The following is a 19994-nucleotide window of genomic DNA, read 5'->3' as shown; positions in this document are numbered from 1 at the left end:
CAAGAGAACTACTCTCAATAGGTCTGTGGTAAGTTTACTCACTGCTCTTTAACCTTGAGCATGCAACGGGATTATGGCACTGTATTAAGGGAACACTGTAGAGAAAAACGACTTGTCTGGTATTAGTGAATTATGATTTCACAACATCAAAAGCACCACTCTTAATGCAACAAGACGCTTGGCAAGTGAGAAAATGTGCAAAAAGAAAATACTAGTGGTGAAGCCTCATCGAAGTTTTCCCACACCATTCAACATGACGCCACAGATTTTGACTTGCATCTGCTAGGGCCTATGTAATCATTTATTGGTAAAAATTGTTTTAACTTGTGTTCTAAAGGACCCAAAGTCTTAACATAGCAAGTTTCAGATATTTTTACTAAAACAATGTGGCCAAAAAAATAAGCAAAAAGACTGAAATTCAGGACGTCACACTGACGTTCACATACTGAAGTTTCGGCGCGAAATAAACTTTAAACATTGACCTTTCTTTCCACTTCTTATAATTAACCTATGATGACAAATTCAATAACAATACAGTTCTGAAAGAATAATTTATCTATCTAAATTGGTTTAATGTCTCACTTTAGTGTCCCTTTAAGATACTGTACATGCACTGTGTGAAAATAACTGCCTACTCTGCATTACAACATCATAAGAGAGCCACTTCCTTTTATATGATGCCTATAGTGTGTTTAGTCAGTGTGCCAATGCTTTGGAGTAGCTGCTCTGCCATCCACAACAATGCCTACTGGCAAGTAGAGTTCTAACGCGATAGCTTTAAAAGGCTCGTTTTGCAGATATTCCGGTGTCAGCGTCAGTGTTGTTGGTTGTGAGCGAAAAATCAGCATTGTCCGTGAGCGAAAATTGAAGACAGATGCAGAAAAATAAACAATAAAAAACTTAGGTTTGAGTGGAAATCGAACCCAGGCCGTCTGCGTGGCAAGCAGGTGTTCTACCACACAGCCATACCATTGCACGGAACTGCTTCCGAAAAAAAAAAAACCCCTATACGAATGTCGTGTAATGCGAGGGGTCTTCTTAACGCATGTAATGTTGCGTGGCAGAAGCACAGAATTACGGCAGCCGTCAAGAGACGTTATTTGCTCAACAAGCGAGGGGTGTAAAGGCCCACCCATCACAAAGCACTCGGACATATTTGATCATCATCATCAGCAAAAGCATCAACAAATTGAGCAGCTGTGTACGTTTGCGTGTTGCCTTACAGACGCATAGTGGGTACTTCGCTGATTCGCAAGAGGAAGAATTATGGCGTAGTGGGCATATCGCAAATGCACTTGCCGTAGGCATTCTAGGATAGTTTTAAATGGCCAATGTTACTCGCACAGACGTTCCTTTCCTTGCGGCATGTTTGAGGTGTCCACCGAGGTGCAAAGCAAGGCTACCGATTGAGAAGGTGATGCGAACGGGGCTCGATTACGCTATCACGTTCTACTCTTGAGGCGAAGATCAAGCGTCCTCCAACTTTGTTTTTAGTCTATCAGGTGCTTTTGTATGTATTTTGCGTACCACTATCGTTTTCACTTCTGTTGAATTAATTCAACAGAATGTCAATTAATTGCATTCCAGACGAAGGAGTAGCCTCTTCAAGACCCTATTTAAGTTGGTACTTTTGTAACTGTGACGGCACAGCACAAAGCTTAAGAGTCGAGACGTTCAGCGCCTGAATTTCTACTAGACCACTGTCATGCTTTTATGCACCTACATGTGAACACAGGAGTTCTTCTTGACATTACTGTTCATATTCTTTCACCGTCCTGTGAACAAAAAATGCAATTTTTGGAAAACAAATGAAGGAATTCACATCATTAAAAGGGGCCTGCAAATGTTTTCGGAGCTATGCACAAGTATGCATCATTTGATAAATGTCTCCCCAACAAAATATTTCGAAGGCATTTTGTTTCAGTGAGGTCACGAAGGGGATAAATTCACCACTATGGTTTTGCTCTTTTTTTTTTTTTGCAAGCAAGCTCCAAACCTGTGATTCACTACCGAGAGGACAATGACCTGTCCTTTTGACAGGTCGCTATGCTGCCGTACCTTTCCTGCGTTTCTTGGTTATACTTGCATGCATTTTTGTTACCTATTTCTCACAAAAGGCATGCGGGATTGCGAGTCTCGCCATCCTTGCAGGAAACCAAATGAAGTTCCTAAAACAGAATTACCACATACAGCTTGTCGGTGTAATTTAGTGATGTTCCTAGCTACAGAGAATGATACTGAACCCTTCAGTTGTTGCATCCACAATTGTGCATGCCTATGCATCAAAAACAACATCGATAAAATCAAAGACAATTAGAATGTTTGGGACACATCTGGAAATGCCTGTGACGAGACCTCCACTGCACAATTTAATAGTAAGTTAACGTGTTTTCGAAAAGTGTTTTAGTAGAAGAAGTCATTGGGTAGATATATGGCTAGATGTTTGCTTTTGCTGTCACTTATCAACATGCTATGCCGCAGGTTCACTTATTTCATTGCTATGCAGGACATTTTGCGTAATAAACACTGTTCAAGAGGCAGCACAGGCGCTGTTCAAACATTAAATAATTGACATTCTCCCATCTGATGTCCTGTACAGCATTCTCACATTTAGTCCACATTCTGTAAAGTTGAGGAAATTCACTGAATGACCAGAATTTTTAAGTCCCTTCTGCAGCTGTGTGAATTTCACGAACCTGAAGCTTCGAGAACAGTGGCAAAACAAAATTTTTAAAGAACACGACTAATTTGTTCACGATGTGGCTAAATTTGTATGGAAAAATTTTGACATACACAACTGTGCTGCTAAGTGCTATTAACTATGCACCAATATAACTGGGCATTTCAGCGACATCGTTAGCCAACTTTATAAAACAGTGCAGTAGAGACAGAAGGTAATTAAACACATTATGTGCAAACACAGACATTAGAAATAGCAATATTCAGCGATCACCCTGCTCATGCTGCAAATGTGCAAATGAAGCAGCTTTGCAGCTGCACGTCAATATAACGGTAGCCCCCAAGACTAGAAATTGTTTCAAGATGCACACTCCTAAACTTGTCACAAAATGCATTTATGTTTCACACAATTGCACAGTACAGCGTGCAAAGAAGACCTTCTGTGAATATATACTACAAATGAATAGCCAACGCATGTTGCCTTACATACACGAACCACCTGCTGAATGATAAATCACCGGTTGCATTTAAAAATAGCATGGCGATTAGCAGCAAACTATGACTCAGACGTGGGTTTAGTAAATTGTTCGCATCTTGTTGCCAACGTGCAAACATGCCATGAGCATACGTACAGCGGAAGTTAAAAATACGTTTGCCAAACTGCTTGTATTCACCAAGGTCAACGGCTCATAACACAACAGGTCAAAACACACAGTAAGACAGTCTAATAAAACAAAGGTGTAATCTTACCCAACGTGTCACTTTTCCATTGCTGTTTTCAACTAAAGTTTTGAAATACGACGCTGCATCAAGGTCACACTAAGACAGTGTTGCTCTACTGAAGGAATGCTCTACACTAACCTGATCCACACTGGTGTAACTATGAGGGAGAGAGAAAAACTCACTCTCAAGGTAACAGTCCCAAAACTGCACTACTCCTCTTGGAGGTACTCCAGAAATGCCTTATCAGACGCCTTTCGCTGTCTGTTGCGAGAATGGCAACACATAAAAGTGCGACGCGGTGCACATGTTGTGCGTCTGATAAGATAGAATGCATTGGAAGGGCTTTGACTTCTGCTGTTGGTGATAGGCTGCACTTTTTTTCTTTTTCAAACTTTTGCATGATAAGTTTTCAGCAGCACACAGACAGATTGCAAGCACTGTGCAAATTGGCAATAATTTCCTTTTGCCAACTGTTTCTTGTCCTGATAGTGCAGAAACAAAAAAAGAAGTCCACTGAATAAAAACAACACTAAGGCCAATAGCATGGCTTTTGATGCGGCTTGAGGGAGATAAGATTAAGTTGTGAACAGCCAAGTAAACCAAAAACTAATTCATAGCTGTAACAATCAAATGTCACAATTATACTATGGTTGATTTTTCAAGTATGAATTTGCTCTGTAGGGCCACATGCAATATTGAACGTTCGGAAGTTGTTGCAGTTTTGCTTGTGTGGAATGGTATTTGGGCTATGTAAGGCTATCATGACCCCCATGTCAATGACCATTGCTTTAGGTAGTGTTGGATGTCATTGCAGAGAGCGGATAAGAAAAGGAGTAAGAGTGAAAGAACATATCTACTATTAGCGCTCTGTCTCGGATTCCTGCTCGGCTCAAAACCGGGCACAAAGACACAGTGCGATACTTGCAATCCAACACTACATGGCCCAGTGTCAGCGGAAAGCTTGGAATCCTTGAAGTACTCAGAGCAGTAAGCATCTGTGCATGCATCTTAAAGGGACACTAAAGAGAAACAATGAATTGGTTTAGGTCGATAAATTGTGCTCCGAGAAGTCTAATGTCGTTAATTTCGACATCATAGGTTTACTAATAGAGCAGAAAATCAAGTTCAATGTTTCATTTTTAAATTTTGCGCCGAAATCTCCTTGCGTGACGTCACGGATTTCAAAGTGTATCGTATTTTGGCGCCCCCCCCCCCTCATTCTGGCTCAACAAAATTACCCCAAACCTGGTATGTTACGTCTATGGCCCCCTCAGAGGTCAATGTACTTCATTTTTACCGATTAGGAACTACGTAGTCCCTAGTAGGCGCCATCAAAACATGTGACGTCACGGCGAATGGCGCAGAAACTTCAAGGTGGCATCGCCACCCACATTTTGTTTTTGCAAGTTTTCTCGCTTACTAAGCGCCTTCTCGCAGCAAGCGTGGTGTTTTTGGTATTGTGAAAGAGTACTTTACTAATATGAGAAAAATCGTTTTGCTCTTTAATGTCCCTTTAAGGGTGTGATGGGAACATATTTAAGCAAGTTAAAAAACTTGAGCGGCAGTCTCCCATCGGCAGTCCCAGCATGCAAACAAGATCTATCATAGCCATCCTTGCGTTTGGTCAGAGACAAGATGTGCTTGTGCATGTGTTAGTGCATGTATTATGCTACACTTGCATATATGGCAGCAGTTTCTGCACGAAGAATTCTAGCTGACAATTTTAGAAGAGGCTCATTTGCTAAAACTTTGCCAGCTGCACTCAGCGAATGTGTTAAAAAGAGAGAAAGACAATCAATCTTACATGCAAGAGTAAACAAATGCCCAAAATGTTTCCGGGTAGGAGGGCAACATCCAGGTGGGACGGCAACAGTAACTGAATCGCAAGTGACACTGCCTAAAGGCCAGCTGTGGGTCATGTAGTCTCATAAGTGCAGCAGCTGTGGCAGTGGAAACACTGCCACAGCCACAAACGAAATGAATGAACCTTCCCAGCGCTGCCTGTGTAAAAGCTTGTGGGTGTAACAGAACGATTGTGACAAACTGTAATGATATGGTGGGTATGCTTTATGTAAGGGTAAGGTTGCTAACAAATGTGGAACTGAGTGGGCACAAAATACGAAAGATGAAGGCATGTGTAACAGTTCAGCAACAAACTGTTACCAACTTGCTCAACTTTCAGTTCTATTGCCCAATTAGCACTCAGTGCTTGCTGAAATTTTTTTTTTCTCGAAGCATCACTACAGAGGAGGCTGCGAGCGTCTGCTACGTGGTGTGTACTGACATTGCGTGCAAGAGTTGGGAGACCAGATGCCACGGAATTCTTTTTTCTTCTCAGCGTAGATTTAAAGCGCTCATTTGTCTGACCAAGGCAATGCATAATGAAAATGTTGCACACCTATGCAGAAGTTTAAATGTTTTGCAGACCCCGTGGTCTCTAAAACTTCCTCGAAGTGCAGTGCTGGCGTGTTTACATGTATTGTGCCACAATCAATGCGATGTGTGGGTCTGAATGTTTTTGCACCTGCTGCTTAACCCCAGCTATGTTACTCTGTGCCAAACAATTAGTTGGAGCAACTTCTTTATTTATGAAAATGTAGCCTGTTTACAGGAATGCGTTGTTTACGAATTACCACGGTCGAGGTTCACAAAGAATGTACGATGGGCAGTACATACCCTGGCTTTCTAAAAATGGCTAGCTGATTAGCCAGTCAAACAAAATCAGGCAGAGTCGAATTCCACTTATACCCTTTTATCAGACCCTAGCCATATTAGGAATGGCGCATGCCGAGTGCTCTCTTCAGTTCATTTTGCCTATTTACACACTATACATCTTTCACAAGTGATGTTCACAGACAGGCAGTTTACAATGAAAGGTAACTCCGCACTCAATCAATTGCAAAACAAACACCTAACCTGCAGCAACTTTCCTCGTTGGAAGGATGTCAACAATAGCAATTGAACAAAGCTGTCATATCGGCGCGTCGCGACAAGGGAACTGCGAAGAGGAAGTGTGGAGAGAGAGAGAGAACACAACGATCGTGTAAACAACTTTTTTCTTTAGTATTCTGAAAAGGTTGGCAAGCTCGCGCTCACATTTCGAAACGCCCGTCTTTCACTTCTTTGTCAGGTTGGCCCCCGTTAGCAAGTAAGATTGACCTATGCGAGAGAGCCACGCATAACATTCCGCATTCAGTAGCTGGCAGTCCTTGTCAATTCCAGACCCACTAAAGAGGCAGCAGCGGCGGAAATTTCCTTCAAAGGCGTGCACCACCCCCACCGAATGGACTTAACGTATTTATCGCTACACGCTCAGTCCCGCACCTGGCAGCTGCGCATAGCGGCGAGATGGTTAAGTGTACGCGTACTTACATGGAGCGCGCGCAAGCGCCAAGGGACAGTACGGATACGCGACTACGACGGTGGGGGCACACCGCCCCTCCTTGGGCTTTACAAGGCTGCGACGGCGGCGTAACATACATACAGGCCAGCTAGAGCGACCGCCGGTCGGGCGAGCGACGGAAAAAGGAAGCAAGCGTTTCCCTGCTCGGGTTTCCGCGACACGGACGAACAGGATGCAAAGCCGGCTACCCGCTGCATACACGAGTGCTCGATCGAGTAGTCCGTAGTAGCTACTTGTCGCGTGCCGTACAATAAAAAGAAACAAAAACCGTAGGTGGACCGCGTCGGCGCCTGTACCGAAGAATGTGAACGCAGTTTCTCCAGTGCGCGCGACTCGCTGAAGGTCACTTCGCGAGCGCCCGCTCCTTCACCTCGCGCGCAGACGCAGCGCTTTTGTTGCTGTTTTTGTTTTCGTCGCCAGCCAAGTGTTTTCGTTCCTTCTTCGATATCGGCTACCGCGGGGAAACGTAGGAAACTGTTTCGCATTCCCGATCGCAGATTCCTGGGGCGCCGTGCGAGGCTAGGGTGGCCAAGCGTAACGAAGAAAGCACAGCAAGGAAGGGGGGCCGCCTGTTTGCACTACTGACGTTCGTGACAACCCCCCTTCCCCCGGACGCGTCGAGATGTCTGGATCGCGACAAGCACGTCCGTTGACAACGCCAGTGCGTGCATTGCAATATGCACTCGCTACGTCCTGTCAACGACTGGAATGCTTTTGTGAGACGGTAGCGCGCTATCTCGATTCCCAACACTCTAGAAGCGCCCATGTAAACAACCCCCCCTCCCGAGTCAGTGCTGAGGAAGAACGCTTCCACAATGACCCACTTTCACCGCGACGGCTAAGCTTCGTCCCGACACGAACAGTTCGCGTCACGGTTGAAAACAAACCTTAGGTCGTTCCTTCGAACGCTCAAGAATGTTCCCGCTTGATCCTCTGCAATCTGTAGCGACGCAAGGTTGCAATCGGAACGCTACAAGCGTCGGGGCACAGCGATGCCCGACAGTACCGAGTCGTTCGCGAACGCGATAGACGACAACAAAACGCTTTACATCGTGCGTGGATAACATCGGGGCTTACCTTAAACGTCAAGAAGCTCAGATGTGAGAAGGCAAACTGAATTCTCTACTCACAGTACTTATAATTTTGCTGATTATCATGACGTAAATAGGGCCCTAGCAGAAAATCGATTGCGGTCCATGAGTTACGTCACATCACAACAAAATCCTTCTAGCGTACTCTTTGGACAGGTGGCGCAGCTGTTCAAATGATGCTAAAACTTTGAACAAATCATAAAGTAACGTAGTAACCGCTGAAATCTAATGAATTCCTTATTTTGAACTTAAGTGAGTAATGCGAGAACAATTTAGTAATATCCAGTTTGAAAATTAGGCTTAGATTAGTATTAGTGGTTTACAATTTGCGCGCCAATTTAAAGCGCAACATTCTTGACGCACGAACAATAAAAAAAATAAAAACTTTGAAATGCAATTTTGAACAATTCATTACTAAATATATTCGAATGAAAGGACTGTGGCGCTAGCGACCATTCAAAATCGAAGCTTTAGGAAAAGTTGCTGTTTCTATCATGTTTCCCTCCACAAGCCCACCCCACCTTCCTCGCTTTCCCGCGATGAGTTTCATGGCGTGTTTACTATTCGACACCCGTGTCGCCGTGTTTACCAAGCGGTGCGCGTGAGTAGTTTGCCTGGTTTCAGCATTTCAGAGTCTCACTGTTCGAGGGTGGAGCTGCCTGCGTTCAGCCGTCACCTGCCTTAACGCGGTAAGCGAGCCCTCCTCGCGAATATCCCCTTCATCGACAGCAGTGGGGGGAAGAGACGCTGCGTTGTTCCACGCAAGAACACAAAAGCAAGCGACGCGCGTGCCATGGCGAGCGACCAAAACGCGTAGTCGTCACCAGTCGGGATTCGCTTCGCCCCCTCAGCGAGTGATGACCCTGGCGCCCAAGGCTAAAGTGGAAGTGCTGGTCAGAGGAGTCACGGCGGCCGAAGACGATGCCCTCATCAACAAGAAGCTACCCAAGGAATTGCTGCTTCGCATCTTCTCCTACCTGGATGTTGTCTCGCTCTGCGCTTGCGCCCAGGTGTCCAAGCTGTGGCACGAGCTCGCGCTGGACGGCAGCAACTGGCAGAAGATCGACCTGTTCAACTTTCAGACCGACATTGAGGGTCCCGTAGTGGAGAACATCTCGCGCCGATGCGGCGGCTTCCTCAAGAAGCTCAGCCTGCGCGGCTGTCAGAGCGTGGAGGACGCGTCCTTAAAGACTTTCGCGCAGAACTGCAACAACATCGAGGACCTGAATCTGAACGGCTGCAAGAAACTGACGGACAGCACCTGCCAGAGCCTGGGAAAGCACTGCAGCAAGCTAACCTTCCTCGACCTGGGTTCGTGCTGCCAGGTGACGGACCTGTCACTCAAGGCGATCGGCCAAGGCTGTCCCGCGCTTGAACAGATCAACATTTCCTGGTGCGACCAGGTGCGTCGCATCGATTTTTGAAGAGCGTAGCACTTTAGGGGCCCGGCTCCATCCACCGTCTTATGTCGCATGGTCACACAGTGGTCAATACAGGCTTAGAACAAGGTTAACAATACTCAAAACCAGTGAAAAATAAACCAACAATGTCTCAAATTATATAAACTACGGAAATAACTAAGAAATAATTGCAACAATGTACCTAAAATCGCGAAAAACGCTTCTGAAACATCAGGCTGATACCCGCGCCGCGCAAGAGAGGGCGCCACCGCCTCGGTAAGCACGCGATTGCCGAGGCGGTGGCGCCCTCGCTTTCGTGGCGCAAGCAGGGCCAAGGGAATCGCTGGATTGGCCATGTTACACACTTCCTCTGGTTTCATGGTAGTGGAGCTGCGCTAAGCGCATTATTTAGAACTACACCAAGACTACGGTGTAAGAAAATGAGGCATGTACAGGAGACTGGCACGAGATTTTTATTTTTTTGTGAAATGCCGAAGCTGTCTACTAGACCTATTGCAGTGTTGCTTAAGCTCCCCAGCAAGTGTTTATCCAGGATTCTGGTTTCGGTACAGTAGTCGGGGGTAGGGGGGAGGTGTTGGGCTTCATCTGCGGGCTGTGAAAGCTTAGGACGGGGTAGATGAGTGTGCAAATTTCCATGTTCGAGGCAAGGTTCTGACTAGTGTATGCCTTCCATACAGCTTTTGCAGTAAATGGAGTTTACATCTGACCGTGTTATTTCATTTGTGCCTATATAAGTAAGCTCACTACAGTAAAAGCTCGTTAATTCGGATTACATGGGACTGGAAAAACTCTCTGAATGTCGAATTATCGAAAGTATCAAGAAAACAATAAATAAATGTCCATTACATCAATGCACTTTTATTTTCTTGAGGAATATGTAAATCCAGTAATTATTTTGCATAAGAGCAGTGCAAAAGTCGCAATTTTCGTCATTTGCAACTTTGCTCACAATGTGTAAGTGGCAAAACCCCCGTGTCTTAATCCGAAACATATTGTGAACTGCGTTATTACGTGCCAAGAACGTGATTGTGGACGGCGACCCATCTGCTTGTCCTTGCTTTCTTCCGCGCGATATACCTCGACCATGAATCACCAACTGGCCCAACTGTCTACTTGCATTGGTTCTGAAAGCCCGCGGCCGTTTCAGCTGTCTGCCAATGCCGTTTTCATTCGTTTGCGGGGCTTCGTGCTTGGCGCACTCATCTGAATTAACCAGGTTGTGGCCAAATATGACTGAATTAACGAGTTTGATCCCAACAGTGTGAATACATAAGCTGGCCGGGACCAGAGAACATGTTCGAATTATGCGATTTTCCGAATTAACGAGTGCCGAATTAACGAGATTTTACTCTATTGCATAGATAGCAAAAGGTGCTGAAACCATACCGCAGGAGGCCGGCGCATTACTTTCTGCACCCATTGCATTTTTAGTAATTTTTTTTACAATTGTGCTCTTAATTTACCCTGCTCAGAGTTCAAGCTTTGCATTGAGCTTCCAGGTTTTCCTTATTTGTTATTATGCAATGTCCATATAAAGTTTCGCTGGTAAATAGGGATATCTCTTTTTTTATGTCTACAGAGTAGCACACTTTTCAGAGGTTTGAATCGATGCTGTGTCATGTGTTCTAGTCAGTGGTCTAAAGAAGATGCATGCATTGAGCATACCAGGGAAATGCACAATCATGCGCTGTGTCAATTGGTTTGCTGATTGAGTTAGTTATGAATCACGAAGTATACAGTGCAAAAAACTAATAAGATGGCTCGAGTGTTGTGTTTGCGTCTTAGTTGTTCTTTATGCTGGTCACATCACATCGTGTCTGTGAAAACTTGCATACAGTAGAGAGTGGTGCCTTGAATCAGCCAGTGCACTTGCTGCTTTCACTTCAGTGCCTGCATATACCTGTGCGTAGGTGTCCAAGTATGGTGTGGAAGCTCTGGCTGCCGGTTGCCCACGGCTACGGAGCTTCGTCAGCAAGGGCTGCCCAATGGTCACCGATGAGGCAGTCTCCAAGCTGGCCCAGCATTGCGGAGGCCTGCAGACCCTCAACCTTCACGAGTGCACCAACATCACCGACACCGCGGTGCAGGCCGTTAGCCAGCACTGTCCCAAGCTTCACTTCCTGTGTGTCTCCAACTGCGCGCACCTCACCGACACCGCGCTTGTGTCTCTCAGCCAGGGATGCCACGCGCTCTGCACGCTCGAGGTGGCTGGATGCACGCAGTTGACGGACAGTGGCTTCCAGGCGCTGTCCCGCTCCTGCCACTCGCTCGAGAAAATGGACCTTGAGGAGTGCGTTCTTATCACGGACAACACGTTGATGCATCTCGCCAATGGTTGCCCCAAGCTTCAGCAGCTGAGCCTCTCGCACTGTGAGCTCGTGACGGACGAGGGGATCCGGCACCTAGGTGCAGGCGCTGGTGCGGCTGAGCATTTGCTCGTGCTGGAGTTGGACAACTGCCCATTGATAACGGATGCTTCGTTGGAGCACTTGGTCGCGTGCCAGAACCTGCAGCGCATAGAGCTGTATGACTGCCAGCTCATCACCCGCGCTGGCATCCGCAAGCTTCGCAGTCACCTGCTAGACCTCAAGGTGCACGCCTACTTTGCACCCGTCACACCTCCGCCCTCTGTCGGGGGTGGCAGGCCACGCTACTGCCGCTGCTGCGTTGTGCTCTAGTCAAATGGAGAAGGCTTGGGGGCAATGGGTGCTTTTAGGAATTGCCTTTTGCTGCAGGTCAAGGTAGTCAAGAAATTGTTAAAGCTAGACACGAAGCACCAATCATCTACGTGCCAACCGTGTCGACGGTCTTGCGTTTGTGGCTGCATCTACGATTACTTGTGAAGCTCGGATGGTTTTCTGAAATGTGGTGAAAGAACTGGTGGCTACGTGGAAGAATGTTATCACCGAAAGGTCCTTTCAAGCCCGCACTTACGTAAATGTTGTTTGCACATTCTGAACAGGTGCAATTCAAGCTTTGCATTAGAACCTTTTTGTTTCAGTTTTTACAAAACTTGAAGCATATTTTATCGACGGCAGCGGCAACCGTTTTGTTTAAAGTGTAGATATGAAGTTGATTGGCCGCAAACCGTTTGGCCGTGGTCCTATTATACCAGTGACTATGATCCGCATGTACAGACACCACTTCCATTCCACAGTTTGCTAACTGCGTCTTTGAAAGCACCGGCCATCTGTAAAGATATTCCTCACTGCATGTGGGTTGTAGGTACTGCGTACTGCAGTCTTTGTGATAGTGAAATTTGGTCATGCCTACTTGTTGGTAGTAACGCTTCAGCAGTGCAGGAAATTGCCTAATCGTTATTAAACTTGCATTTCTTGTTTCACCTGAACCTTGATTACTCGTCTGATGTTCAGTATTGAGCAAACTGCAGGTATAATCATAGGTGTAAGGACACCACAAAAGGTAAATCAAACAAGTTGGCCTAAAGAGTGCAGACGGCTTGCTTGTGGTATCATGAATGCCATACTAGTGCACTGCTTGTAACTTCATCTATTTAATCATATTAGACAAGCACTGAACCTTTCTCCATGTTTGTGATTTACTGTCATGGTAGTATTCGTGCTACCAGTGTGAGCCATCGATGTGATAGAGCACATCATTTCCAAATGCAGAGAATATAATTGTTCAAAGTGAAAGCCTGCACCTAACTGTTAGTCTGCCTGGAGTAATTCTTTCTTTTTTTTTTCCCTCTCTTTTGATCTTACGAGAGTCTCGTGAATTGTACAGTGCAGACAACAATGCAAGTGGTTTGCTCGTCCATGTGTTTTCTTCTCTATAGAATAACGATAATGAATCAGTACCAAGCCTCTCTGAATCTCTGAGGAGGCAACTTGATGATACAGATAAAATGCACATGTTATAGTGTACATGTCATGCTTGACAGCACAAAAAAAAAGGTTTGGAAAGCAGGTTGCAATATGCCTTGACGCTGCACCGCGCGAAAAGGAAATGTGATGCCATCACTTGTGCTGCTGTGACACCATGTTGGGTGCCCGACTTCCAATAATCAAAACTGCAACCACTTGTTAAGAAAACGTGCTTGGGAATGATGTTAATCCTAGAATAGCGATAACTATTCAGGAGAAAGCTACTATATGTTAATCTGCATTTCGGCTTTGAAACAAGTAATGTTTTGTACGAGTTAATCGGACTTTCGAAATTTCAACATCTTGTGATAGAAAAAGGAAAGATTCCGACATGTGCTTCCGACTTTCGCTTGCCGCACAATGATAATAGGTAATCTTTCTTTTAATTACAGTGTGCATTCGTGTGCATTCGCAAACTAATGGCACATAATGTCGAATGATTGGAAAAACACTTGCAAACCTTTTCAGAGAGCAAGACTGCAGCTTTTCTACTCGTTGATTCGCTTATGCCTTACATAAAAAAAATTCTCGTAACCATTCAGCTAGATATGTTGTAATTTGGATTTATTATTTTTTTTTTTGCATGATGTGTGGGGATGATTGTGCCCACACAGGCTATGGTATTGGTGTAGCATGTACCATGATCCTAAATTAGTAATGTATGGTCACATTTGTTCACTGAAAACATTTTTCGGATCCTCGTTACAAGATTTTTTTTCTAGCGTAAACCTGGTGACCTTTCTTCTCGTTCACCATACCACAGGGCCTGTTATAGTTCAGGATGTTGCGAGCAGCCTGCACCAGTAGAAGCAAATATTTTACTGTTAATGACCGAGAGCCATCTATCTGACCACTATGGTGCCCAGAAGCATGCCTAATGTTTGAGAAGCATAGTTGTGTAGTACCAGTCAGCTTTCCTCAGTTTGGTAGCAGTTGCCAAATGACTGAAAGGCACCTGCATTTTTGGAACACTTAATCCAAATGTACTTGCTTTACCCTTAATTTCAAGGAAATGTTTGTAATGTTTCAAGTCTGAATGGGTACTGTTTGACATCTTCTAAGCTTAACTCTAACCTAACTTCTTGCTAACTTGCCGAGTTAGATTTAGAACACTTGAAATGGTACTTTGTGTGCCCGCCCAGCTTGTGTTTTCAGCAGATGTCTCTGCAGATTATTGCTTGAATTAGGCTTATTGTCACGACAAGTGGTTGGTGGTACTTGGCGAAAAAATCGTAGCAATTTTTTGCCTGCTTAGACAACATAGGCATAGGCACTTATGTGTGATGTTGGAACGGTGCATTAGCCAAATTAATTTTCGTGAAAAAAATTGCTGATGTGAAAACAGGCAGGAAATGGCAAAGGAAACCAGTTTGGCTTTTTGAGAGCTAACATTTTGATTAAAAGAAAAAGTCTATTGTAAAGTTGATCCTGCTGGTTGAGCAGTTCAACGACTAGGGTAGACATTATTCAGCCCCAACATTTGCATTGAAGAATGAAATCTTATTTCCCCCAAAGTTGTCTGTCCGTTCACTGGTCACGCTGCGTTTCTTTGTATATTTGGACATGAGAACAGTAGCTGAGCACAGTTGTAGAAGCACTTTTCATTTGCAGTGGAACCACTATTGTTCTCACTGAAAAAATTTACGCCAATTGGTCATTTGTTTCTTGTAAATACCTCGTTTGTTTTTGTTGTAAATTTAATATTTCAAAGTTGGCTTTTAATTTGCGATGACTGCACAGTTGGAAACCTTTGCAGTTTGCACTGCAGAATCTCCTCAATATATCCATGGTTTATGCAGTTTTTCTTCTACAGCAGCAAACACTGAAAATGTGTGTATCTCTTCTTGGACATTGTGCTACTTATCGCGTTCTGTCACTTCAAGGTATATCTGTTATTTTCTACTCACCAGAACATCACGTGGTTCTTACTCTTATCAGCAGCATTATAGATTTAATGAAGTTGTGGCATCATCTTCTTTCCTTTTTTTCTTTTTGCTGGACACTATTAAAAGACTAATGACCAGGGAGCACACATTTAATTGGTCGTTATGAGGAAGTGCTGTTCTCCATACACGCCTGTTGGCTAGTTTCAATAGAACCAAATCCGGTATTTTTATTGAAGTCTCAATTTCTTTAGGTGCTCTCTTCGGCTGTTTACTAGAAACATAGTGACACCCATGTGTACTGGTCACTGCGCCGAACTATCTTACTCGAGCGAGCAAAGAGTAGCTGGAAGTTAGTAACCAGGAATGCCGTGCGAATTTTAAAGAAATTGGTGTCGCCTATTTGCAGGTGAATTGGTTCTTATGGCTAATCTGCCTGCCTCTAACTTGTAAACATTATGTTCTAATCCGATTTTGTTCTGTTGTCTCTAGGGTTTCAGTATTTTCATTTAAATGTAAAGAACGAAAAAAAGGAAAAGTGCTGAATGGTTGAAACGCTACCAGGAACGCACGGCTGCTAGTGATTTTTGTGCCACCTTTGAGGTCTGGATGATTTATGGAAAGCCGAACGCAGTTGCCATGTGTGGTATGCCATAATGTGTGAGCTTAGCATCGCCAGCATCCACTGGTGCTGCACATAGTTTGCATCTGCTGTATCTTCTAACAGGAAAAAGCTGACTGCATCAGTGCATCTTATGTGGATATGTATCATAGATATTACATAGTGTGAGAGTTTTTGTGTGAGCACTAAGCTGAACAAAGAGTATGATTCTTAGAGGAAACAGGTTACGGTTTCAGTCGAAGAGAGCAGTAATTTGCATTCGTGTGTAAAAGCTCTCCTTCCCCTTCCAGGAGATGATAACAGAGCATACGAATTCTCTTCAAAGTGATAGCCGAAAGTGCTGATCCCCGGTCACTTTCACTTGTTATTTTAAAAACAGTCTGCTGCTGTCTGGAAGAAAAGAAACCACTCATTCTGTCCATGGTTCCTACATGTTTTACATTGCTTCGCATACATCGATGTCGGATCTTGTCAGCAATACGAGCAAACAACCCTATTTCCACGAGCAAAAGGTAGATAGCTTTTATACGCGGCCTATTTAATGCTAACTGTACATAGCACTGTGTTGAGAATCTCATCGATGATGCTGTCCATGCTTCCTGCCATGTATCGCGCTGTAGGTCATAATGGCATGAGGCTAGCTGGCTTTGAGTGCATTTGTATTTCACATGCTTTTGCTACATACATTGATGTTGGGAATGTTAAAACATGGTCATCACGTCTGCAGGTGTTGTATGCTGCACTTGTCGTTGTAGTGCCGCTTAGTAAAAGAGAATCGCTTTGACATTGTATGCACAGAGCTGATCCGTACCACTTTTGCAACCCAGAGAGTTATTCGATAGAACAGGTTTCATATTTCTTCACTTGAAAGAGCTGCATGCAGCTGGGTGCCACTTTGTTGGGGTTGAGCGTTTCGCAAACTGAGAGTGTCAGTGTCAAGCATTATTTGTCATTTAATTGTCGATAATTGATATTCAAAAATAAAATTAATTGAAAATCATAGGTGGCATCTCTGATATGAATACTGAAAGGCTGCTTATCTCATATCCTGTACTCTATGTTGCTTCAACCCGATTGGGCACTTAATCGCAACCCAGATTGAGTAATGGAAAAAAAAAATGAAAGGATGAGGCAAGGAGCAAAAGGCAACACGGGGCGCAGAATAAAAGGCGATTAGAAGTTTGTGCTCAGTCATGTTGCCATCTTAATTTGAGTTGTGCTAAAACACCTAATCATGCTGTACCAACTCACCTTCTACACTCCTGTGCTTGATCCTGTCTTTGTGCCTGGTGATCATGTTTGATGAAACAGTGCAACCTTGCGGTGACCGAGATTCGTACACAGGTAACTGTCTTCTCTGTGGTGGCATGATGGCTTTTATGCCCGTGGCCAATCAACGTGCACGTGTTTTAAAACGTCGGGCATATGTGGATATGTTTGTACATGGTGTTGATTTTAAAGCTGTCGATAACCTTGTCTTTTCTTAGATGGGTGAGGGTTAAGTGGCAAAGAAAAATCTTGCTGCTTTGACACGATGTTCCTCAACAACTCTAAAGAGACATTTATAGGAATTTGTACACCTTGTATGATCAGCGACTGTGAGCAGTAGCTTGCCTTGTGCTTTTTGCTTGTAGCTTGCATCTTAGTGTGTTTTTAGAATGGATTCATGCACTTCAGGAACTTGGTCACTTGTCATCTGTCACGCCGACAGTCATTATTGTTTCAAGAGGTATCGGGTAGTTTGTTGTAAAAAGAAACTTTTAAGCAATTCTACTGGCTTTCCAAAAAAAAAAACGAAAGAAGATGGTTATCAGTGTTGAATTTTTGTTATTTTCATGAAATCTGGATGGCAGTGAATCGGTTTTGGTGCCACTTTGGATCTTCACTCTTTGGATAACTTGTATTTGGAAATGTATGTGACATAACCCGTATTGAGAGCACTAAACTGTGGTACCAAAAAGCAAGTGAAATGCACATTTCACAAAGTTACTACAGTCACGTAGTGGATAACATCACACAGTAACCAGTTAAATTCGTGCCGTTTTTATTGTGATTTTTTTTTACTTTGTACCTTATACTTATTTGGTGTGCTAATGCAGTTTTTTGTTAAATCAATGTCACCGTTACAAAGCGATCTTGTAAATGTACGTATAAATTTCATCCGGTGCAGTGAGATTGCCAGTTTGCTTGTTCTTGCGTACTGTGTTGCGTAGTATTATTTGCGATAATGGCTGGCTTATAGTTCAGAATCAGTTTGAAGTGCAAAGCAGGAGTGCTGTGTCTGTGCTGCTTTCATCTCCATGTAAGCTTCACGGTTTTGAGGAGCACATTGCACTGAAAGTGAACTTGCGAAAGTGAAATTTATGGGAGTGCATGTGTATTTCAAACGTCAAATACGATTCAGTCTTTGAATCACCATTTGCAAACATGAATATTGCTCGCAATAGCTTGTCAATATTTTCAATTGTCAACTTTTCATAGGTTATAAAAAAAATGGAGCAAAATTGTGAGAAATTTCATCCCCTTTGCCAAAGTGCATAAAATTAAAGAAGTTACACAGTAAATCTGTTTTTTATACGTCATTTAGTGAGCCATACTTTTGCAGCTAAGCCACTGTCATTCGTACTAGTAGAAGCGCCCCAAGTTCATGAACAAACAACTTATTCCATCTGAGTACAAAGTTTCTGGTTTTAGTGAACGAATAATTATAAATGTGCATTCTAATAACAGAAGTTTGCTAATATTGTGAATACACTAGATGCGAACATCGCATATTATTAATAGTGAAAATGCCTGTTCATTATTTGAAAGCCAGTAGATAAATACACAATACACAAATAATTTCTGGCAATTCTAGATTGTGACATCTGACTTGGTGTCACAAACTGTTATCTGCAAAACTCTTGAAAACTTGCCTAAAGATGCCTCTCGCGTCACAGTGATACCAGTAGAAAATAGCACTGAATGCAGTGGTGCGTGGCCACGCAGACGCTGGGTTGATTTTATAAATTATATTTTAGCATTGCTTTGCACTGTTATACATGCAACTTATGAGCAGTTTTGTCTTTACAGGGGTAATGTAATGTACTTTAATGTAACTTTTATGGGAAGTTGAAGAAGAAGATAAGAAATAATATGGTTTGATTCAGAACAGAGGTGCAAGCAAAAGAAAAAAAATAATATTAGGAAATCTTTTCCTAAAACATTTCATACCAAAGTACTTTATACCAGGCAGTTTTAATTATTGAATGCTATTGGAAATGTTGGAAAGTCAGCTAAGTCCTCTGACAAATGGACCTTGGTTCTGTGGTCACCCCCAAAATAGAGTTTTGTTGTAAAGTTATTGAAAAAGCTTTTGTGCTAAAATTTTTTTTCCCATCTTATATTTAACTACTGAAGGGAGTTCCTTCACTCAGCAAAGGCTTATTTAGTGAAGAATATGTGCACTAAGGTTTTATATGAAGGTTGTCTAGGCTCGCTTGAAAACAAGAAAACAAACAAACAAAAAAGGCGAAGACGACGTACTTTTGACTTGCCGCTGAAGAGTCTTAATGATGTAACATTTCTTGCTAGAGGGTGAGGTGACTTATGAATGCCAAATATTGAAGTGTTTGTATGACAAATTATCGAATACAGGCATTTTGTGATCATCATTGTATACATTGTAGCTTTGCTAACCGCAAGTTCTCTTCAGAGGTTTTTATGTTGCACAGTACTTACACACATAATGACTAATACCCATCGTTTTATGGTAACTACAGCTGGTTCATACCACGTGAAGCACTTAAGTGTATGCATGCCATTGCAATGAATTAAATATGGCTAAATGTTCGTAACTACATGTAAGTACACTGAAGAAGGAGTTGTGGAAAGAATGCATATTAATATTTGATTTTCCGAGTTCTGACACTAATATTTTGTCACCAAAGAGTATTTGTCATTTTGCCCACACATTGCTGCTTACGATAATTGCCTGCTATAGAAATACTGTAACTGCAGGTGTACTTCGTTTCATGCTTACCCATTGGTTGGAGTGCAAACTGCTACGTATTTGGCTTGCTGTCACACGCAATGCTGCTGTCGATACTAAAAAGATAATGCTATGATGTTGAGGAACGGACGGCATATATGTAGAAACATGTGTGTACACCTGATTGGTTGATGCTGGCTTAGTTACAATGTGATGGAGAATGTGGTGCAAACACTTTGTCGCTAAATTAGACTGTTTACTGTCTGACTGACACACACTAACAGTGTCACTGCAGAAATGTGTGCCAAGCCCGAG

General features: G+C 43.3%; 2 protein-coding genes across 3 annotated transcripts in view; one reads left to right on the top strand and one right to left on the bottom strand.

Annotated features, from left to right (window-relative positions):
- LOC119389944 (myotubularin-related protein 4) overlaps positions 1-8024 on the bottom strand; it is a 37533-nt gene extending 29509 nt beyond the window's left edge. For both annotated transcript variants that reach the window (XR_005183189.2, XM_037657399.2), the window contains exon 1: positions 7883-8024. The gene's annotated coding sequence lies outside the window, so the exon portion shown is untranslated. The remainder of the gene's footprint in view (positions 1-7882) is intronic.
- A 383-nt stretch (positions 8025-8407) lies between these two features.
- LOC119389942 (F-box/LRR-repeat protein 20) lies at positions 8408-17647 on the top strand. The gene is made up of 2 exons (XM_037657397.2): positions 8408-9299; positions 11228-17647. The coding sequence occupies exons 1-2, from the start codon at positions 8754-8756 to the stop codon at positions 11993-11995; spliced, it is 1314 nt and encodes a 437-aa protein (XP_037513325.1). The 5' UTR covers positions 8408-8753; the 3' UTR covers positions 11996-17647.
- The last annotated feature ends 2347 nt before the right edge of the window (positions 17648-19994 follow it).

This window comes from Rhipicephalus sanguineus, chromosome 4 (assembly GCF_013339695.2).
Source record: "Rhipicephalus sanguineus isolate Rsan-2018 chromosome 4, BIME_Rsan_1.4, whole genome shotgun sequence".
NCBI lineage: Eukaryota > Metazoa > Arthropoda > Arachnida > Ixodida > Ixodidae > Rhipicephalus > Rhipicephalus sanguineus.
This window is presented reverse-complemented; position numbering and strand designations above follow the sequence as displayed.